The 23577-nt window shown below is 44.7% G+C and overlaps 2 protein-coding genes across 5 annotated transcripts; both read left to right on the top strand.

The window, feature by feature from the left end:
• The first annotated feature begins 163 nt into the window (after positions 1 to 163).
• LOC125305503 (zinc finger protein 384-like) lies at positions 164 to 10216 on the top strand. Of its 4 annotated transcripts, none has more exons than XM_048260269.1 (11): positions 164 to 327; positions 1553 to 1620; positions 2286 to 2541; positions 3223 to 3345; positions 3793 to 3959; positions 4065 to 4141; positions 5106 to 5330; positions 7009 to 7176; positions 7425 to 7503; positions 7838 to 7996; positions 8312 to 10216. In XM_048260269.1, the coding sequence occupies exons 2-11, from the start codon at positions 1555 to 1557 to the stop codon at positions 8753 to 8755; spliced, it is 1764 nt and encodes a 587-aa protein (XP_048116226.1). In that variant the 5' UTR covers positions 164 to 327; positions 1553 to 1554; the 3' UTR covers positions 8756 to 10216. The 4 variants fall into 4 exon arrangements, with proteins under 4 accessions (XP_048116226.1, XP_048116224.1, XP_048116227.1 ...); XM_048260267.1 differs by having other exon boundaries at positions 3763 to 3959; XM_048260268.1 differs by lacking the exon at positions 164 to 327 and adding an exon at positions 480 to 1453 and having other exon boundaries at positions 3763 to 3959.
• Positions 10217 to 10708: 492 nt separating this feature from the next.
• Positions 10709 to 23278, top strand: gnl1 (guanine nucleotide binding protein-like 1). The gene is given in 13 exon segments (XM_048260266.1): positions 10709 to 11097; positions 12408 to 12555; positions 12868 to 13004; positions 13315 to 13466; positions 14265 to 14336; positions 14489 to 14681; positions 16060 to 16158; positions 16860 to 17042; positions 17711 to 17889; positions 18185 to 18368; positions 19959 to 20099; positions 20546 to 20616; positions 20618 to 23278. Coding segments are annotated over 13 exon segments (1854 nt in total). The 5' UTR covers positions 10709 to 11024; the 3' UTR covers positions 20840 to 23278.
• The last annotated feature ends 299 nt before the right edge of the window (positions 23279 to 23577 follow it).

Genomic DNA, 23577 nt, shown 5'->3' with positions numbered 1-23577 from the left:
ATCATATCCTTTATATGTGTCATTTTCAGAAGATACCAATTATGTTCTTGATCCATTCTTTTATTTCCAAATTCAAGGGCCGATTAGACCTCACTTGTCGGAAATGACATCAAGACAAGCGCACGGCCGTTCTGCCTCTCGACCTTATTCGAAGGAAGTGTGTCATAGACAGGTCGGGTAGCTCCGTAGAAGAAAAGAAAAAAATAGAAAAAAAATCAGCGAAGAAAAACCCGTTTGGAATTTTAGATTTGGGAAGATTTGGACGAAGTTTCCGAACTGTCCCGACCCGAGGGATCCCCGGGGAGGGAAAAGGCGTCTTCAGCACCGGTAATAGTGTCTAATTTCTCACTTAATACTTATTTTGCTGTTAATTTATGCTGCAAGCGCCAGCCGTCTCTCCTCTCCGTCTCGTCTGCCGGAAGTCTGCGTGTGGCTGCTTCGCGCAGCATTGGGCTTTCGGCGTCGACAGTTTTTTTTCCCCCCTGCTTGCTCGTTTTTTTCATCCTCCGAGTTTTTTTTTTCCTTTTTTTATTTTCACAGAGACGATGAGTGGTAGAGAGGCTGACCCGCAGTATTGTTCACATGCTATTGGCTTTTATGTCACAACAATCGGCTGCAATTGTTGGATGCTAGCTAACATTGTACAAATGAAATATTAAGCTAGCTAGCTAACGTGTAATGTACAAGATTCGCGATTTTTGTCTAAACGTTTCCATATTTGCTTTCATATTATTTGTTAACTCGATGAACCAATTCCCTATACCCCTTTCACAAGGAGTAAGACGAATAAACCAAAAACATATTGAATCCAGAATATGTATTTTTACACTAACCTCAAGATGGCTAAATAATAGTACGTTACATTGGCTAACACCTCTTAATACAAGCTCTAACCGGAATGTAACGTTAGCTAATGCATTCAGTTTTTACCCATCATGAAATGTGTTATAGGTAATTAAGATGCTTTGCAAATTAAGTTCAGTTTTGACAAGAACTTGTACATACGATACTATTTGCTCTTGTGAGTCGAATAATTTTACCTCAGGGTTTCAAGGCATCAGACGCATATTGCAAACCACACCAATGATATGACTGGATGCAGCTGTTGTCATATTATTTGTAATTGTTGCAAGTTTTGTTTGTAGTGAAAGTTTTCCCTTTAGAAGCACGCTCTAAACCATTTTTAGCCAGGATTCCAAATATGTTGAATCGCCACTGTAATTTTCTCTTCATCACATGACTCAAGACAACTCCTCCTAGTGTTGATATATTTTCGAAGTTACACTACCGTCCACACCCCCAACATACCAAATCTGACACCTGCGAATTTCACAGTAAATAATTCCTGTTTTTTTTTAACCACTTATAATTTCCCCCATTCATGCCTCCTCTGTAACCGCTTTTGAAGAACTTGCTTGACTGGTTTCTTTATGGAATTTTAGAGGTGGGCAAGGCAAGTGTTTGATCATTAGGCAAGTCTAGGTCTCCCAGTGTATGGTCATGGTTGATTGTTTGTGGATCTATAAGTGACTGACTTATCTGTCATTTTCAGGAATGATGGAAGAGTCTCATTTTAACTCCTCCTACTTCTGGTCTCATGTTCCTACTGTACAAGGACAGGTAAAGAAATTAAACACTGCTGTATCAAAACTGAATCACTGATGTCATGAAATAAGCTTGCGCCTTATTATTACAGTGTAATAAGAGTTTAGGAATATCTTGATAAGGTGTTGGAAGAATGATCTTGTCAACTGAGTAAAGAGGACTTGACTTTTACAATACAAATTCAGATCATTAGAAGAGCTCAGGCCCAGTAAAGAATGGCAACTGGGAGCTTTTTCAGATCAAGAACAAGAGCTCATTTTTAGAAAATCTTGGTAAAATAGGGGAGGGGGAAGATATCCTTTCAGATAAAACAGAATTATTTGCAATGCATCAGAGGCTTTTACAGAAGTTGCTAAGTTTTTTTTTTTCTTTTAGCTTTTCTTCCAGCATAGTCAATTAAATGTTTTCATAGTACACATTATATCTCTGAGAAGTTCTTTTTTTTCTGTGATAATATCGGATCATATTAGATAGTATGTCTTTACATCTTTGAAATGTTACATAAAACCAAAGAAAATGTAGTTGAAGAAATGCCAGGCTATCACAGAATAGTGATATATGAAAGAATCATCATCTTGCCAAATTGTGATCGAGGACTCATGAATAAATCCAATAACCAGGTCACCCGTGACTCCCACTCCCATTAATAGCATTCTTACCCGCGTGCATGTGTCCCTCAGATTGAAAACGCCATGTTTCTGAACAAGATGAAGGAGCAGCTGGGGCCGGACAAGAACTCTCCATTCTCACACTCGGGCCCGCACTACCCCGCCGCAGTGCTCACCGTGCCTGGTGCTGTCACCATGGACGCAGTGGCGGGCGGGCGGGTGCCTAAACAGGAGGGTGGGGGAGGGGGGTCGTCTCACCTGCACCCGCCTCACACCTCTCAGAACATCACCGTGGTGCCCGTGCCCTCCTCGGGCATCATGACTGCAGGTGTGTGTGTGTATCTGTGGGATGAGGGCTTTCAGAACCTGCTTGCTCTCTCTTAGTAGTCTCATTACAATGACGAGATCAGTTGGCATTATCATCAACACATTACTGGGTCCTTTAACGGGCCCTTGAAGGGGGTGGGGTGTCATGGCTTAAAACGTTTTTTCCAAATAGAAATAATTTCCAATAAAAGTATTTGAGTTTATGTACTTTATTTTAGAATAGGCAAGAAACCAGTCTTTCATCATTGTAACATGGCACAATTAAAAAGTGTTAAGAATTGTTCACACATTCAAGCCCTTTTCTTTTTTAAATTATTGTCTGAGCTTGTTAAGCCTCCTAGTTTACATTATAAAAATTCTCAATTTTGTAACAGTACTTAACAATGATCCTAGTCTGATTGTTGGGTTCTTGAAATTGAGTGAATTTTGTCTGGAAAATCTTTGAGTTTGATGTTTAAGAAGGTGAGGGAACCCTTACATTGATGCAAAGATTTGGTAAATATTAAAATATGCTTGCCCAGAATGGTATGTTTTTTGGTATGATTTTTAGAGCACACCAGATCCTCTACCTCCCAGCACTATTTCATTTGTGTGTCCTCGCCCCCTCCCTTTTCATTCTCCTGGTGTCCACTCCCAAATTAATTCCCGTCCGTCTGTCTGTCCGTCCTCCTTCTGTCCACAGCGGGCTTCGTCATCACCACCCCGCAGGGTACGCTCGTCTCCCCGGCCTCCTGCTCGCAGTCCTTCGTCTCGGGCCACCCCACCACCACCATGATCGTGTCCGCCCTCCACCCACCCAACTCGGGTAAGAGTGCCATCCAGCCCGCCTTTGACTGCTTGTGTAAATATGGTGTTGAGCCCACACAGTCATCTGTCATTTTAAATTCCACCACGGGGGTTTTGGATTATAATTACCATCAGCACAGCACACTCTATTAGAATGTCTTACAGAGATCTGTAAAGGCAGAGACTTTATTTACTGTGTGGTGTTAGAATACCCTGGGCACATTTCATGGCAGGCAGTTAAATCACATAAACCCTCATATAGATGCACCTCATGCGCAGAAGCGTGACTGCTTTTGACTTGCCAGCTTTGCTTTGAGGCACTGGATGCTCTGTGCTGTGAGAGCCAGAGTAGCACTCTAAATACTGATGTGACTAGTATCGAGTATTGAGTTTTGAATGGTCAGAGAGTCAACCGACAAGTTTAACAGATCTGTAGGTTATGTAACCCCCCTCACGACTCCCATAGAAAAGAAAGATGTCAATCAAGCACCTCCCATCGTCATCCCGACGCCGGGGAAGCGAGGCAGGAAGAAGAAGTCCGAGATGCCACGCATGGGGCCCACTGCCACGGGCCACGTGCTGCCCACAGGCAGCGAGGCGCTGATCTTAGCACACTTGGCGGCAGGTGGACAGGTGTGTTTCTATGAGTCCCCATTTTCAAAACATGTTTAGTCAGTATGTTAATAGTATTTAATACGTTTTTCATACCATAAAGAAGTAATTGTGTGTGTTCTGCAGCATCACCCATCTGACCCCTATGATCTATCAAATGAGGACGAGGAGCATGCGGTGAAGAATGGGACCAAGACGTACAGGTACAGCAACATGCGAGGGTCAAAATTCCCTCAGCCCCGCGCATCCCCATCCAAACCGTGCAGGTGGTCGAATGGCTGCACACCTGCACTCCACATGCCTGTATGCACAGGTTAGAGTAGGGCGAGACCCAGGGATGTCTAGAAGCTTCCGCGGCGCTCGGCTTCAGCACACTGACACCGCTGCATTGCATGGCTGCATCCGTGGCAGAAGCAGACACAGGCAGGGGAACAACAACAACACGCGCTCTCACCTGCTTGCGCTTTCGTAGGGGTGCAGAGAGAGAATGAGTGTGGTTGTAGATGCACTTGGAAAGCTGTGTGTGTGTGTGTGTGTGTGATTTTTGTGTGTCTGCGCACGCACGCTTCTGACCATCGCTGCATGCGCAAGCCTTCCATCTCTCATGGCCCCATGAAACAGACCTTGCACTGCGCTCACAGGAGGAGCACCCCAGCCCCCCCCCCCCTCTCCTCTCTTCCTCCACCTGTCTCACTCGCTTAATCACTCTTTCTCACAAACGTTGTGCTGGCGCTGGTGTGATCTTCGCCCCTCTTCCTCTCGGCTGCTTCTCCCTCCACACAGCGTCTGCCATGTTTGTCCTGCTGCCGCTGCCTTGTTTTCACAGATCTCACCTCCTCTCTCTCTTTTCTCTCTGTGCCTTGTCATCCACACCTCCCTGACCTTTTCTTCTCTCGCCTTTGTTATGCTGCTCACTCAATCCCCTCAACGTCATTTCATCCTGTCTACTCCTCTTTTCTTTCTCCTATGTCTCCTCATAAATCTTTTTCTTCTCTTTTTTCCCCCACTTTGTGTCCTCACTCCCTACTTTTTTTTCTCTTCTTCATCCATTCCCCCCCTCCCCTCATTTTTTCCTTTTTCCTTTTCTTTCACTGTCTCCTTCATTCACACCCCTCCGCCCTTCATTCCCTCCCTCCCTCCTGGTCTCTGTGTCTCTCTCGTCCGTAGGTGCCGGATGTGCGCGGTGACCTTCTTCAGTAAGTCAGACATGCAGATCCACGCAAAGTCTCACACAGAGGCCAAACCGCACAAGTGCCCCCACTGCTCCAAATCCTTCGCCAACTCCAGCTACCTGGCGCAGCACATCCGCATCCACAGCGGGGCCAAGCCCTACACCTGCTCCTACTGCCAGAAATCGTTCAGGCAGCTCAGCCACTTACAGCAGCACACACGGTACTGCCGGCTGCCCGTGAGACGGCCCCTCTCTCCTCTCTCCCCCGCCCAGAGCGGGCCTTACGTGTGGGTGCAGAATGGAGTGGAGTGGAGGAGTGGGTGGGAGGCTCTGTGTGTGTGTGTGTGTGTGTGTGTGTGTGTGTGTGTGTCGCGCTTTGGGGTGTGTGTGTGGGGGGTGGAGAGGGATAGTGGATTAGAAGGCATGGTTCCTCAAATCATTTTCAGGCTATTGAGATTGTTCTCTACTGAATGTCTGTTCTCTGAATTGGTAAACAAAATTTATATTCAGATATCGGGTTTGAGGACTACTGCTTTAGATTTGTGGTGTTTGAGTATGCTGTTTGTGGTGAGCGATATTGTGAGAGCGCTGTGTGTGTTTTTATGTGTATGTGCGTTGCTGTGTGTGTGCGTTGCTGTGTGTGCATTCAAAGCAGATGTAAAAAAGAGGTGTACCGTGCAGAGAGAAGCAGAAGGAGAAGACTGTAGCTCGGATAAATGTGATCTGTGTGCGTCTGGGAGTGACGTGCGTCAGTCATGATCAGTATGATATGCATTTCAAGGTGCGCTTCGTTGCATGACCTTCATTTAAGATTTCCCTGAAATGCACTCAAAATCATATCCAAAATTGGACTATTAAGCCGACAGTCCAAGGCGAGCCAATGAATTATAGTGAAATCAATTTAGGTCCTTTCTTGGAAGGCTGAAATTGTAGGGTAACCCTCAAGCTATGCACGCGTTCCCTTTTAGTTTAATACGTTTCTTGGCATGCATATTCAACTCTGTCTCCCTCTCAACTTTCACTGTCTTCCCCTGCTTTCTCTCTCAGCCATTCCATGTCATTTTAGGCAAGCTTTGTGTGTAAACATAGTCATCCCCATTATTGGTTTTAAATTAAGCTTTTGATTCCCTGGGTTTTATCTTGCCAAATTGTGACAGTGTTTGAGTCCTGGCAGATTGTCCTTCACTTCTGTGTCAGACATGAGAGGCGTCTAGAAATCCCCCACCCGTGGAAGAGGCCCTGGTGCAGCTGGAATCAGGCTTGTCCTTGAGTCTGTGTCGTAGCCAAACATCGGCAAACATCTGGCCACGACAGCTGCCAGTGCACTCCCCTCCCCTCATCTCACCTCTCTCCTCCTCTCTCTTCACCTCATCTCATCACTCCTCCACTCAATTTCTCTCTCCTCTTCTTCCCCCAAATCCTCCCTCTGACTTATTTTACTTCCTGGGGATTTAGTAGTGGCTCCACAGTAGTGTTTCAGCATTGTTATATCCGAGTAAAGGGGGAAGAATCCTTTCCAGAGAGAGAGAGAGAGGGAGGAGGGGGAAAAAACACAGAGCAGTGCAGACAGAAAACAGAGGCAGACAGAGGGGAGCGAGTGGGTGGTGTTGCCATGCCAACCATGCATTGTTGATGGGTTTTTGTCTCGGCATCTGCACTCCTCAAACATGATTCTCAGCGTGATAGAGTGGCATCCAATGACCTGCAATTACACTGCGTAAACATGGCACCTCTGGGCTGGGACGATGCCCGCGCTCCTATTCTGATGTGTGTTTGCTGCCCTCTTGGGTTTCATTTTTGTCAGCACAGTTTTCTGGTCTGATTAAATGAATAAATCATGTTCTCTCTTTTCTCTCTCTCTCTCTCTTGCTCCTCGAAACCGCTGGCGCTCTCCTGAAGAAATCACACCGAGTCCAAGCCACACAAGTGCCCCCACTGCACCAAGTCGTTTGCCAACACCAGCTACCTGGCCCAGCACATCCGCATCCACACGGGTGTGAAGCCCTACGCCTGTTCTTATTGCCAGAAGACCTTCAGACAGCTCAGCCACTTACAGCAGCACAACAGGTCATTACAGCAGCAGCCCGGCCGCCCTCCCCTTGGCGCAGTCCTCTTTTGTTTTGCTGTCGGACTCGTTTGTTATCCGTCCTGGAGACTCTGATCTCTCTCTCTGCTTTCCTCAATGTGATTCAATGTGATCCCTCGTCCTCCACAAATCTACTCCTCCTTTGCAGTCTGTTCATTATGGGTGATAAATGATTCAGTGGCCGGAGGCTGACTGTGTGTGTGTGTGTGTGTGTGTGTGTGCTGTATAGGATCCACACAGGTGACCGGCCGTATAAGTGTGTGCATCCTGGTTGTGAGAAAGCCTTTACCCAGCTCTCGAATCTACAGGTGAGTGTGTGACTACATATATCATTCATCCTGGGACTGTTAAAGTACCCTTTTCCAAACCCACTTGAAGCTGTTTTATTGAAACAGTCATCACAATAATGACACTTGAGTGTCTTGGATGTATTACGTTTTATTTTCATGATTGTGTATGCAATGTTAGAAGCCTTGTTACCTCACAAGTATCTTCGCTTTGGCCATGAATGATACACCCAATGGATCATCTTCGCCAAAACAAACTTCTCTTAAGTGCCTAGAGTGCTTCAGTCCCATATCATGTTTAATTCTTAATGAGTCTTTCTTTCTCTCTCTCTCTATCTCTCTCCTCTGCTTTCAGTCACATCGTCGGCAACATAACAAGGACAAGCCCTACAAGTGCCACAGCTGTAACCGTGGCTACACGGACGCCGCCAGCCTGGAGGTGCACCTGTCCACTCACACGGTCAAACACGCCAAGCTCTACTCCTGCGGTCTGTGCAACCGCACATACACATCGGTACGCATGCAAGCCCCCAACTGCTACTTAACTAACACCATTATTGCTATGCTTAAATGCATAGTTTCCAATAATTACTATGTTTATTTATGTGGTTGTGTGATGTTTTGCACATTGCAAAGGCCTAGATGGGACATACATTTTCTTAAGTTAATTAAACAGTGCTGTTTAAATCTACTAATAGCTAATTCGGTTGTTTTAAGTTTATCTTTGTGTCTTTTGGCTGAACAGCTTGATTCTTTAATCATGTGTTCATTGAAGACTGCTTCTGAAACGCTCTCTGCTCTCTCCCTCTTCTGTCTGTTGTGTCTTCAGGAGACATACCTGATGAAACACATGCGCAAACACAGCCCAGATCCCCTCATGTCGGCGGCGGTGGTGGTCGCCCAACACGCCCAGTCCGGCGCCAACCAGAACCAGGGCCAGAACCCCAGTTCTTCTGCTGGGGGAGGAGCCCAGAACCGGGGTGACCGAGGCGACAACAGACCAGGCGGAGGCTCCGGTGGAGGCAGCGGCGGAGGTGGACGAGGAGGTGGAGGTGGACAAGGCCAGGGACAGTCCCAGGGAGGCCACGGTACCCCAGGCAGCTACCCCCAGGTGGAGGGTGTCCCATGTCCCTTCGACCTGCACCAGTACAAGACTGTAGCAGCAGGGGACATTCAGTACAAGCCTGTCAGCGTGGCCAGCCTCGCCGCCCACAAAGACCTGTGCCTCACAGTGGCCACCTCCACCATCCAGGTGGAGCACCTCAACTCTTAGAGCAGGTGGAGGAGGACTGAGAGAGAAGGGGATGGAGCTAGACAGCACTAAAGCACTGGCAGAATGCCGAGGGTTTTGTTCGGTCTTATGGATAGTGTTTACTCATGCAGATGTTCGGTAGGATACCTCTGGGAATGCCGTTGAGTTTTTTTTTTAATTATTTTCAGAGGATTTGACATCTCAGCGGTGAATAGATGGAAGGGCTTTCCAACTTCTCTGACTCCACCCTAAAGATGACAAGCAGGCTGCCCTAGTTGTTGTTTCTACAGCTTTAATTCAAGTGAAGCTAAATCGAATTCTTGGTCAAAACGTAGGCCTGTAACAATGCAGATTTCTCCAATATAAATAATCTTATTTTATCTTATCTTATACACGCGAGGGCTCCTCAAGACTGGTCTGGTTATCTAGCAAGCAATATCAAAATGACTTCAAGAGGTGCCTCAAAAAGGGATGGAGTCATAGGATTAGAACGCTCACACAGCTTCTTGTCACAACTTTGGAATTTTGTTGCAGTCTTGCCAGAGGAAGACCAGGCAGAGTGCAGTAGTCTTGGTGGCTGACATCTGAAGGGGTTTTCCATTTTCCCCTGTTAGTATGCTCCTCTAAAGCAGATTAGGTACAATAACATTTGAGCATTTGAATCCCGATGCCTTTTAAAAATTCAGGACTTTGTCTATGCATCAAATTTTAACAATTGAAATCAAAAGGCAAAGACTGTGGAAATGAGCTTGGAATGGAATCTGGACAGTGATGGCAAGTGTGAATGAAACTCCAAAAGAGAAGAGAAGTTTCTTCCTTTTTGTCTACATTTTGTACACTGAGGATCTTCCTTGAAAGGCTTCCCTTTCGATGGCAAAAGCCATATCAGTGCCGATACACTACTTATGCTCTCTGTGAAAGTAACTTTTCATACTTTACTACGGACTGTGCTCAATTTATATCTACCTTCAGTTTTATTATGGTTGTTGCATCACATTTTTGTAAGGTCCCTGTTATGCTTCATGTAAAGTATCCACATACTTTTTTTTTTTCATTTTAAAAAGGGATGTATGTCTGTTTATTTGTGTTGCTTTTTTTGGGGGGAGGGGACAGTTTCTAAAGTATATATAAATATATATACATATATGTGTTTGTGTGAATGTGTGTGTGTGTGTGTGTGTGTGTGTGAAGGGAAAGTCACCATGTAACATGAACATGTTTAACATGTTTGGGAAAAGAAATCTGGACACCCTGTTAATCCCTTCTAACACAGTGGGGTTGGAATGTGATTTGCTGGTTGGTGCTGTATGTAATGCTCTAGTATTTAGTTGTCTCTTTTTAAAAAAAAATGTATTCTTATTATCACTGTTATATTATGACAAAGCGTACCTACTATTATATTGTACTTTATGCACCCAGCATAGTAGAATGACGAACCAGAGTGTTTACCCCATCAAAACAATAAAAGGATTCTCACTGTAATGGATGTTGCTCTTATATAGATTGCATTAAGCACAAATAACCTGTCTTACATTTTGCAATGCAATGCTCCATCAGCCTCTAGAACCATAACCAAGTATGTAAACTAATGTACACTTAAGGAAGGATGTAGTCAGAAAACGTATCTTAATGGATAAGGATGATGCATGCAAGTACAATTTCGTTAGCAATAAAAGTTCACAGACTACATAAATATTGGGGGATATGTATTTTCACTGCTCCTAAGAGAATGTAGGCTGAGATCTGTGGAGGAAATGGAATACATTGATGGTTATGAAGAATAGTTGGCTGCTGCTTTGTTTTATTAAGTTGGTTTCTAGTCCCAACCTCATAGTATGAGGATCCAGTGTGGACAGTTAATTATAGAACTATTGATTACTCCATTGAACTTCACTATGGGAATGTCAGTCACGTCCACTGTGAAAAGGTATCGGCTGTGCCTGAAGCAGGAGTATTTGTATGTCCACTGTAGAGTGTACCATCCAAGGGTCACATAGGGGCGTGTTCTCAAAATATTTCATTAAGTCTAGCTCTGTCAGGTGCAGTTTGTTTTAATACACGTTCATAAAACAAATAGGTCGATAAGACCGGCTAATGTCACGTTGGTAGTATTTATCAGCCTTCAAAACTTTGTTTATACTGGTACATTCCTCTTTTCGTGCAGACATGGCGTCAGTCAAAAGTGTGGGTAACGTTAGAAGTCGAGAAACTTCACGAATGTAAATACTGAGGAATCGACAGAAACGTTGTTCTCCCTGGCACACATTTATCGCTATCAACTGAACATAAAATGCCACGGAAAAAGCCTTTCAGTAATAAACAGAAGAAGAAGCAGCTCCAAGTACGGAGGGAGAGAAAAAGAGGTAAGTGGCCAACTTAGCCAGCTATCATATAACGTTAACGTTAACGGCAAACCCCAAATTACGTTTGGCTAACTACATTAGCTGTGGTGGGCAGTTGGCTAAATGTGATGGGTTTTGTTATTTATTACAGAAATAGCCGTTTGCCATTTTATATACTTCTAATAGCCTTAAAGAGGAATTGTTTGTTTTATTTCTCATAAAAAACGGTATACCTTGTTCATGTGATGAAGAGGGCGAAAGCACATACTTTCAAATTACTTGGTGACTAGCCAGAAACAGTTAACGTCAGCTAGCTCTAGATGCTAGCATTTTACCAACGTGATAAACAACGAAGCTGCTATCGCTAACGCTAGCTAATGTGAATCGTTGAATATTGCTGCCATAATGGCGTTTCTTATCTCTGACAGCTTTATGGGTCCCACAAACTGTATACAGACGTCTGAGCATACTACATGTTAATGTAATTTTGTGATTGTAGTAGTTCATGGCTAGTTGACTGGGTAGGAGAGACGTGACGCGTAGTAGGCTACACTAACGGTAATGGCAGTCAACAACACCATGCTTTGCCCTGATCTGTTCTGTTGACAAACATCAAGCTTATTTGAATGATTGTCATAAGATGGATGTATTAAGCACGACATCCTACATTCATGCATACAATGATGTTGACGTTACAGTGTTACTGCACTGTTGTTAGTATGCGGACCAGCACTGCGCAGTCTCAGCACTTAGTTATGTAACGTTGAGGCAAAGTCAAGTTAATTGAATGAAAGACGTATCTGGTGTTAATGGTAATGGTGAATAAGAATAAAAAATACGTTCCCTGCGTCCCTTCAAATACATGACAACCATACAAAGGGGCACTTCTAGGTTACTCAGCTGATCACGAAGAGATCCTATGATCCTGACATGTAAGAATGGAGTGTCACATAAAGATAAAATACAGACACTAAATGTGTGACAGTGGAACTGACCAACAACACAAGTGTCAAGGAATGCAAGTATTCACTGTTGACGTATGCAGATAATAAGGTTCACATAGCACCGAGAATGACCTGCTGCTCCTGACTGAGCACGTCTCACTCTCACAATGTTTCTTTTTCTTTTTGCAGATTGTTTTCCTGCTTGATTTAATGTCCTACAAACCTGCCTCACAAATTCATTGTCTCGAGCATATTCAATCATGGGTGCCATGTTAGTTTTGGCACATGATATTGCCATGACATCTCTTTTCTCAACTCTCTCTGTAACAATTATGATGATTATCATGATGATTAACTATGTGCAAATGAACCCTCTAATGTGTTCAGGGGACACAGGCTCAGGGCCCAGCAGTCGGAATGCCAGTGCAGAGAGAGGAACCGAGCGCCAGTCGGACACGTCGGACAGTGAGACCACAGATGTGAGGCGCCTCAACCAGCAGCCCTCCGCCAGGGACTCCCGTTATGACCCTAACCGGTGAGAGCAAGGGGATTGTTTTCGTCAATAAATAACTGTACAAAAATACTTTCTCTATGGCTGTGTCAACAAAGGTATCTATTAAAATATTTGGTTAGCCTCTCTCTCTCTCTCTCTCTCTCTCTCTCTCTCTCTCTCTCTCTCTCTCTCTCTCTCTTTTCTCTTTCTGTCCTCCACCCGTTGTTTTTTATTACCCCTTTTGCAAAAAAGTTGTGATTTCTTTCAGGAAGATTAAAGGTAAATGCAGTGTAGACTGCCTGCTTCTACTGCCTACTATAGCAGATATGTTGTCTTCGGTTCTTATGTCTTCAGATTTCGATTGCACTTTGAGAAGGAGAGTCGCGAGGAGGTGGAGAGGCGGAAGAAGATAGCCATGGAGAAAATTCTGGAACCTGCAGCTGAACAGGAATTGGAAGTTGATATAAATGACATCTATCCTGAGGAAAGAGGTTGAAACTCAAATACCCTTCCCTCCAATATATTAATGTTTTGCTTCAATGGTATTATTTGCTAATACGCTGAGCCGTGCAGCATGACACAGATAGCAGATGCCAACCTTAATGTTGAGATTAAATAACTGGATTGATATGCCTGGTTTCACTCTGAATCCAATTTTCTATACTGTAATGTTGCCCTTTTTAAATTGTCCCAGAACTATGTTATTTCCATTTCATTTTATATAGCTTTAGTGCAGCCAAATGTGCATTATCCAATTTGACACAGGTCCATTTCACTCTCTCTCATCCGTGTTGTTGAAAGGGCTGGACTTTCCACGGCGACCCTCCTGGAATTATGGGATGTCACGAGAGGAGCTGTTGCGGAAGGAGGAGCGGTCCTTCCGGGAGTACCTGGAGGCTCTTCACTCCAGAAACCCACTTGGCTCACTCAGCCACTTTGAGCACAACCTGGAGGTAATTTTGCCCCAGTGGCAACAACGGCTGTGGGTCTGATCATTCAATGATGGTGTCAAACTTTCGGGGGATCTCCTTGTGTGGAATTTCCCATCGGGAAGAAAAGAAATGCTGTTAATGATGTCATGATTCATTCCCTAAATATTTTAAACATGAGGTCTGTACTTCATCATCTAATGGAGGTCGTGTCCTCTGAGTCTCCCTTACGCTCCATTAATTTGATCTCTCCAGAGGCTAAACATTGCATTGATAATGAACTTAAATCATTAAGAGGTCACTGGGGTAAGGCGAGGGGCACACAAGGTTAAGGTAAGGGGTCAAACACAGTCATGTAACTGTGTTGAAAAGGTTAGTATCAGGCGAGTGAGTGGAAATGCTAAGGAATGCAAATCCATGAGTTTCAGTGTGTGCCCCAAAGCTCTGATACATAAAGAGTTGCAATGGCATGCTAACACTTGTACAGCTATCCCCAGACTCCTGCTGATAAACATCTTCATTATATCACCCTCCCACCTCAGTCATCTTCCTCCTCTCTGCACTGTGTTGGTGTGTCCCTGTGCAATGCCACCGGCTGTTTTTCAGCTTACCCCAAATGCTGTAAATCAGTGTTGTTATGATTATGGTATTTGGCAGTTGTGAACCTCAGGTGTGTTTTCAAGATTATATGTTGATATGTAGTCTTGGTCTCTGCTCCTATTTCTTCCTGTGTGTTAACTCTCATCTCCTTTTCTCTTGTCTCTTGCCTCCCTGTCTTTCCGGCCCTACCCTTATGCCCCAATCAACCCTCCATGCTCATAGACATGGAGACAGCTGTGGAGGGTCTTGGAGATGTCCGACATCATCTTACTTATTGTGGACATCAGGCACCCGGTCAGTAAATAGTTCTAAAATAGTTTAAATCATACAATAAGTTTGAAACTATGATTTACATGAATTAATAACAATATGTCTTTTAACCCACCACTAGATGGTGACAGACTCAATGTAAATTTGCTCTTTGCTTTTGTCTCCTTGGCTCTTAGGTGTTACAGTTCCCCCCGACCTTCTACCACTACATCACTGCAGAGCTTCAGAAACGGGTGGTGCTGGTCCTGAACAAAGCAGACCTGTGCCCGCCGCCGCTGGTGCTGGCCTGGAAACACTACCTGCACACCCACTTCCCCCACCTGCACTGTGTCTGCTTCACCTCCCACCCAGGACAGCCCTACAGCACAGGTAGAGGAGCAGGACACGCCTGGCACTGTGGGCCACAGATCTGTTAACAGGCCTCCGTAGAGGCCCTAAGTAGCAAGAGAAAACAACTGGACAGTGGGGATAGAGAGAGAGTTGGTCTTCTTTGCTGTGTATCCTGTTAAGTCTGACTTCATGGGCCCAACAGATTTTTCGTCCAAAAACGTTTACTAGCACTAGCGTTTAGTAGACAACTTCTCTAGGGGTGTCACGTTTTTATGTCGAAATCGATCGAAATGACATCTCAATCTCCAACTTCAAACTCAAAGGTAGAATCGACGATGTAGCTACACCCCCAATGTGACGTCCTGCATGTATGCCAAGACACAAAAACACACACACACGTGCTGAACTGCGGCGTCAACACTCCTCTAACTTTAGGCTGCAACCAGTTAAAAAAATACACATCAACCGGCCGAAATCAAAGCTCCTTTTGCAACTCTGAAATCCCCGGTGTGGAAGTATTTTGTCCATTCACGTCAATTACGCTAACTTACTTATTTTAGCAAGTGAAAAGATGATCTAGGCCTAGTTACAGTCCAGAATTACTTTAAGGCATAAAATGCACAATGATAAGCAGGCCTACATATTCCATGAACACTAACCTTGGGTCTCTTCGGAGTGTGATGAACAATCAAATTATCATTCTGTGTTGTTTCATTTCACTATATTCACGTCTATGTTTATTGTTTGATCTGTTTACAACCTTGTGGTTGGAAAGGTTTCAAAATAAAAATCGGTTTCAAAATAAAAGCCCCCCCTGAAACAACAGGATAGGAAAAGGCCGAAAAAAGTAAACAACATAAGGAATACATTAGTAGTAATATTTTTTTTTAAAAATCTAAAATTAAATCGAATCGAGGATTTGGAGCATCGTGACACCCCTTAACTTCTCTAAACCTTGTCACCATCACCTCTGTTTTAGTGAAGGTAAAAAAATAACTTAAGGCTAACAGAGTAATTGGTGTAGCTGTGCAGCCAGATGACATAATGAAGGGTAATGTCCAGGCCTCAGCAAAAAAAATAGGATTTTGTTAGGTTGAGGGAGCAAGTGAGTGGTGGAATGGCAATTTTGATACTCTGAATAGCAGGGAAAAAATAGTTTCTTTTACTGTCTATAGGGAAAACGAGCTTCTCTGGGAGCAGTTGGTTCAGGAAAAATAATTATCGCCACATTATTGCATCGCGACTTAACAACCGGATAGGAAAGGTGAAGGAAGAACATAGTGTTAGCACATTAAACATCAAAGTTAGGGAGAAACAGAAGTATAATTTGCCCTAGATACATTCAGACTGTGAAGATAAAAGTATGTAAGGAGAAACATAAACAGACTGCATGACATGAGTTTGTGTTTGTGGTCAGTTCTTCAGAAGAGGAGGATGAAACGGAAAGGACACTGGAACCGGGCTGGAGGACCCATCCACATCATGAAGGCCTGTCAGGAGATCACCGCAGGAAGAGGTGAGTAGTTCAACTCCAGGCTGAGACTGGGGACTGAAGGAGTCCTCGAGTCCAACATATAGAAGCAGAGAATGTGCATTACTGGATGCAGTTTAGTCTAAGGTTAACCCTGTTAACCCAAATCAGAGATTTGTTTAGAAACTATTACTGAAAGCCTGAATTGGTCCATTGAACAGGGCATCATCATTTTTTGTGCTCTCCTCTTCTTAAGAGTTGAGTGAGTGGGTGGATAAACCCCAGAAAGTTCTGCTGTCATACTGTATCAATAAACAAGTTGTGCTAATTAGGATTGCCTGGCTTAGTGAATCGTTTTCCACCTCTGTGAGTGAGTTAAGCTACAACAGAAAAAGTCCATGTTCAAAGTGTTTGCCTGTCTGGAGTGTTCATATCTTAGGTGCGTCTTCTCTGGATGCCATCATTTCAAAGATCCTCTTAACTGAAATCAGAGATTTGTTTGGAGACTGGAGTCTTTGAGGAGTCCTTGAATGAGTTGTTGAGTCTAGCGCATAGAAGCAGTGAATGTGCATTACTCGCTAAAGTTTAGTTTAATGGATATGAAGTGTTTGAGATTGTCGTGGTAGATGATCCACGACTGCTGATTGTATTGATTGAAATCAACGATTCATGAATGAACTGCTGTTTTTTTTAAGATTAAAGTGATGTTTGTTAAGAAGACACTAATGTTGTGGTTGATGTTGCAGTGGATCTGAGCAGCTGGGAGCAGAAGATTCAGAGGGACGCTGCTGCCATAGGCACCGACTGGGAACAGGCAGACGACGGGGTGGAGTCCGTGCTGGTGGAACACCATAGCGACGTCGCCATGGAGATGAACAATCCTACTCATGAGCTGTATAAGGATGGAGTGCTCACTCTGGGCTGCGTAGGTAAGAGCCTCCTGTCCTCTCCCCACACCCCCATCCCCACCTGCACACGCAGGTGCAGTCTTACCTTAGTTCTGGGATGAGTCATCTCCGCGCTCTGGGTTCCTGATTTGATCTTATTCAGGTTGTGAAAGTCTGCCCTCCTTTGAAGTATGTTATGAAATGCCAGCTGATGGGAGATATACTGTCAAAAAGATCAGGATGTTTACTCCAGTTTACCACAGTTTAGTAGGTGGAGGTGGAGTCGGTGGTGGGGGTATTTAAGACCATTATGTGGTTTTTGCCTTATTAAGGAAACTTTCACAATCATGTTTTTCTTAAATATACATTGCCAGCATAGAAACACACACCTCTACATCATTCTGCTGCCTAAATTCAGCAGAGAGAGAACATGCCTCCTTAGATTCAGTGCAACAGAATAACTTGCACTGTAATCATGCTTGTTTTACTCTTCTTCAGCTCTGTAAGGCAGAAATATATAAATACACATTTGCACGGCTGACTTGAAAATGTCAAGCAACACGTCCTAAGGGTTTAGTGTTCTAGACCAGACCTCGTTAAAGACTTCTGAAATAGGGTTACTTGCAAAATGATCCCATACTTCTTGCCTTGACCCCTCTAACCTCCCCTTGATTGTGGCCACTCTCTTTTATGTCCCCCCGTCGTCCCAGGATTCCCTAACGTGGGAAAGTCGTCGGTGCTGAACAGCCTGGTCGGCAGGAAGGTGGTGAGCGTGTCACGGACGCCCGGCCACACCAAGTACTTCCAGACCTACTACCTCACCCCCACCGTCAAGCTGTGCGACTGCCCCGGCCTGGTCTTCCCCTCCCGCGTCAACAAGCAGCTGCAGGTGAGCGGCTACCGCGGAGCCTCCAGTCGGCCTGCGTGTTGTGTCTGAGTGGGGAAGCAGGTGCTGGGGATGTTTGCGCGTGTGTGTGTGTGTGTGTGTGTGAGATGGTGAAAGAGTTCCCTTTTCTTCTGAAAATTTGCTGATTTGGTTACTGCACAAGTTTCAACTTGCCTTTTCTCATCTCGGTGTTAATGCAAGCAGTGTTCCTCTATATCCCTCCACATGTCTTTCTGTTCCTTCTGTTCTTTTTTACGTCTGAATGTCCTTTTTTAAATGTCTTATTTCTCTCTCTCAGATCCTCGCAGGTATCTATCCAGTGGCTCAGCTGCAGGAGCCCTATAGCTCTGTGGGTTACCTGTGTGAGCGAACCCCCTACCTCTCTGTCCTCAAGCTGAAGCACCCAGACCTGGGCGACATGCTCCCGGAGGCACGGCCCGTCCCTGGGCATGAGAAGTGGACGGCCTGGAACGTTTGCGAAGGTACACATGGGCCGCAGATGGGAGGCCGTGGGTCTGAATGTGTTGTCATCATCCCAAAAGTGCATTAGTGTGGTTATGAAATGGTGTGGTTATGAAATGAGTATTTCTTTAAACATAGGCACAGTCTCTTCTGGATCATATGGGCCAGAATAGGTTCAGCTACATGAATGCAAATCCTTGTTCACTGTGACTGATTGGGTGCTGACAGTGACTTTGCTTTTTCTAAGCACAAGGGGCATTAATCACCACACTTTCATTCTAACTCCGCTGCCCCGGACTTCCACTTCCTGCAACCCAATGCATTCACACACACACCCACACACGCACCCACACACCAACACAGGCAAGCACATACCTCCACACACACACACACACACACACACACACACACACACACGCAAACACACACCAACACAGGCAAGCACATACCTCCCACACACACACACACACACACACACACACACACACACGCACCCACACACGCAAACACAGGCAAGCACATACCTCCACACACACACACACACACACACACACACGCAAACACACACCAACACAGGCAAGCACATACCTACACACACACACACACACACACACACACACACACACAAACAGTGGTTAAATTGGGATTTGGTGGGTGGGGTACCCTGAAATCTAGTGTCGGTGCAACGGGGAAAAATGAGTCACTGTTGGACAACGTATTGAGTTTGGTGGTGTAGCAGTATGTTTTTGGACAAGAATAGGCTCTTTGCATGTACTGTATGGCTCGTTTATTTTCGGTGGAGCCAGGTGTGTTTAAACCTGCCGCTATTGTAAATGTAATTAGTGCCTACACGGACCTGGTTGGGTGTTGCACCTAGTAAATTGGCACGTTTCAATAAAGAAGGATTTATGTGATTTACATTGGAATTGTTATTATTGGGCAAACAAGATATTCAGTGTCGGAGTGAAGATGTTAGGAGCAGAATATAACAAAATATGCCGTTACAACACCGTTAACGCTCCACCGGAAACAAAGTGGTCGCATTGAGAGCCTTTCGTGCAAAGAGCCCATTTTATCTTGGTCACCTCTGTCAGTCAAAATAGCTCCCATATTGATTTGTACCCAGGGTGTCACTAGACCTAGAACTGCAATGGGGGAGTCTGGGGGCATGCTCCCCTGTAAGAAAATTGTTTATATTTTAACGTTTAAATGCACTAATCTGCTGCAATTTCAAAAGGTATTCAGAGGTTAGACTTGCTTATTTTTTTATCTATGGATGGAAATATTTGTGCTGTAGCCTAAACTGTTTTGCACTTCAGAACTTTAACCAAGCACACACAGGTGGAATAGTTATGATATTGCAATAAGTTCACAATTACAAAGCATATTTGCAGTTTCACAGTTCAGAAATGGTCAAAAATAGTGTACATTTCGCTGCCATTAACTGACCATTTATTTTAACAATATCATCACGCTATATTGTTGGTACGAATTAATCTATTTATTTATTCATTTATCTGAGGTGCCGGCACTGCATTCCAGACCACTCCAGCCCAATTAGCGCACACACACACACATTCACTCATTCTCTCCCCCTCTCTTCCCCTCAGCATGGGCTGAAAGAAGAGGTTACAAGACCGCCAAGGCTGCCAGGCACGACGTGTACAGATCAGCAAACAGTCTTCTGCGCCTGGCCGTCGACGGGCGTCTGTGTTTGTGCCTGAGGCCGCCCGGCTACCACAGCCAGAAAGGTGAGCCTCCGCTGACCATTAGTGGGCCTCCACTGGACAGCAGCTTCACGCGTGCTGCAGGGGGCAGTGAGAACAGTCAGTACTGACGTCATCTGCCTTATCCCTCTGTCCATACAAAAACTGAAAACCAGGTTGCATGTGGTGTTTAACAAGGCCCTTGAGAGAGAAACATTTTGTCTTGTGAATCTTTTTTTTTTTTGTTCCTCTCTTCTCATGATCTTCTGTTTGTGTTTCATGGAGACTTTGTGTTCTTTGTTGAGGGATTCTGTGGAGGAAACTCTAAACTGTTGTGCATCTTCTTATTTTTTTATTTGACTTAAGAGTTGATCCTTGTTCTAAGAAAATGAAAGGATTCTGTATTCTCCTTCTCCCTCCCCATCTCCCCCTCTCTTTGTTTCTCTCTCTCTCTCTCTCTCTCCCTTTCCCTCTCTCTTTCTCTGTCTCAGACCAGTGGGAGTCCCACCCAGATGTGTCTGAGATCATCGCCCTGCAGGGTCGGCGGGAGGAGGAGGAGGGGGGGGGAGGAGGAGGGGGCAGGAGAGCGGGGGGGCGCAGACGAGGACGAGGGCGAGTCCAGCTCCGAGCCCGAGGAGGAGAGGGACCGTGACGCGGACGACGACGAAGACGGCGATGGTGACGACGAGGACGAGGGCTTTGTGAGCTCCAGGCGGAGAGAGAAGCCGTCGCCTAGCCTCACGGTTAACATGTTCAGCGTCCTGGGGGAGAACGAGTGCGAGTGAGGGCCACTCCTCCGCCCTCCTGCACTCTGATCCCTCTCTCTCTCTTTTCCCCTTCATCGTGTTCATTCCGTTGTTGTTTTTCTTTTTCTGACATTCCTGCACTACCTCTCCTCACCTCTCCTGCTTACAGTCCCGGCTGACTCCCATTACACACTGCTGGCTGTTTTTCACTCACTCTTTGGTAGTCAGCCCTCAGCCTCCTCTGCATTCATCTCTGTGTCTCTCCTCCCATCCATTTTAAACACAGCCCCTCGCACACAACAGGTTTATTGGAGGTAATACCAGGCACTCACGCGGGCTCAGACACACACACACACACACACACACACACACATACACACACTCACTCACTCACTCAGACATACCAACCTTCACATTAAACTGACACCCGCACAAAATTGAAACCAGACAGGCTTGGATCCCTTCCTTCTCTGACCATCTTTCTCACCAACAATCAAATCACTCTCACACACCCACACACGCACACACACAGTACAATGCATCCACAGGTACACGGTGAAATCTTTCAGCCAGCACAATCACATGTTTTCCATTTTGAACTTGCTCTTATCCTCATACTCACTGGAGGGCCTGATTACCTCACAATCGCATGGTCCTCTCTGAGATGCAGACTGACACATTGATGTCAGTCCATCCCCTCTCAGACTGAAGCACACACACCCACCACTCACACACGTCCTTAACCTCCTGTAGTTCTTCATCTCATCTCTCCCCTCATCCTCATATTACCCTGTTCATCTCTCTGCTTCAACACACACACACACACACACACACACACACACACACACACACACACACACACGCGCGCGCGCGCAGCCCTGCTATACCCCTCTTGCCTGACTTTTTTTGATCATGCATATATCTACACATGTCATGATGCCCACTCCCACAGTCACAAAGAGTGCTGTTGTGTGTCTTTCTAATTCATTTAGCTTGTCTTTTCTGTGCCTCCAAACACCCAAGCAGCTTTGCGTCCCCAACACTCCTTTTTATTTCATTTTGATTTCGACCTCTGCATGTAATCCCCGGGTTGTACCCTGCATGGGTATAGGGGTTCATTAGTACACATTTTTTTTTTTTGGCAATGAATTCTTTTCCATAAGTGACCTCTCAGCTGTGATGCCAAAGGACTGGTTAAGTCAGTGGTCATGGGACAGAAGGGACGCAGGGCCTCTCCTGGTGTTCTAGAATAGGTTACAATTCTCTTATTGGGTCATACAGGAGCACCAGTTAAGTCCACCTAGTCAATCCCCACTAGGAGTTGCATAGGAAGCCACACCACAGCAGTGGAGCTCATCTCAACAGATGGCTCTTGAAGCAGTAAGCACTTATTTGCTCCTCAAACAGCCACTTTTGGACTGGTCAAACGGCTTTTGTGCACTCCAAATTTAAACCATTCAAAGTCCGCTGTTATTACTGGATTGCTCAAGTTGCCAAGGCAACAGAATAGCAATATGCCCCAGCGGCCATATATTTTACAGGCCTCTGATATTCTAGATGAAACAAAGAACTAATTATGTCTGTTACACTCTGGCTATTCCTATGGTGTGTACCAAGGAGTTTGGGGAAGGGTGGCAACATTTAGTCCCAGACAGAGGAGTTTGGGTAATGTAGTGTTATAACTACCACAGGGATTGTAGAGATGCTGTAGTTCACTGCTACAGTCTATATTTTTGCTACATACACAGCACTATATTATGCAAAGTGGTGAGTTTACTCATTGATTTGCGCAGTGCCTTGAACTGGCACACTGTCATACCTCATATATTTCACTCCAGTAAACACTACTCGACATAGCACAGTGCTGTGTAGCAATCTCACCCAATTCATGTATGCCGAAAGTAGTGGAGGTATAAAAGTATTTTTTTCCAAATCAATTCACTGCTTCTGAGTAGCCAGTACTGTAATTTCCATGTATATCATGGTGATGGCTGGTAGGGGATTATGCAATTCATAATTTAATCTTCCTTATCTTCATCAGACTACAGAGCTTCCCTCTTTGGAATTAGACATGAAAATATTTAAAAATTGCCATCGTCCAATCAAGTCATTAGAAATGGATATCTGACAAGTGGGAACAAGAAAATGTCCAGTTGTGTCTGATATTACACGTACTCATCCATGGTGCAGTGACCTCTGTAGAAATGCAAAAGCCTGTACTCCCCCACCTGAAATGGAAATAGATGATCTTTCCTACTGCATAAAGGTCTTGAGACTAAAATAGGAAATTATTTTGCTCTTGTTCAAATGTTATGCCTGTAAGTGATTACAATATTGTTGAAGGGTTTAAGTCTTGTGTGAGGCTTGCATTTGAGCTGATTTTTTTTATTTTATTTCATTCCTTAGTTTAATGAAATCAAGTGAAAATTTGAAACTGGACTGTGGCTACCCTCTGCAATAAAATATACCCAAACGACAGCTGTTTTTGGTGCTAACTTCTGTTCTCATTTTGATGGGGTCACTGATTAATTATGATTAAAACTGCTGCTGAAGCTACTATTCTATTAGGATTCTAAGGGTTACTTTATCCAGTTGTTTACAGTTGTTGGGATCCATGCCCCAGAAAAAAGAAAAAAGTTTTGGAACTCTTTGGAGCAAATTCAGAGTCAATTAGATCATTAGGTTTAAGCAGTCATGTAAGACTTTGCACATGGATTTGTTTAATGTTTTGTACGTGAACATGTATATCAAACTGAAGTGTTGACTGATTGCATCCA

The sequence above is a fragment of the Alosa alosa genome, chromosome 13 (genome assembly GCF_017589495.1).
Source record: "Alosa alosa isolate M-15738 ecotype Scorff River chromosome 13, AALO_Geno_1.1, whole genome shotgun sequence".
Lineage (NCBI taxonomy): Eukaryota > Metazoa > Chordata > Actinopteri > Clupeiformes > Clupeidae > Alosa > Alosa alosa.
Note: the sequence above shows the minus strand (reverse complement) of the source record. Positions and strands in the feature narration are given on the sequence as shown.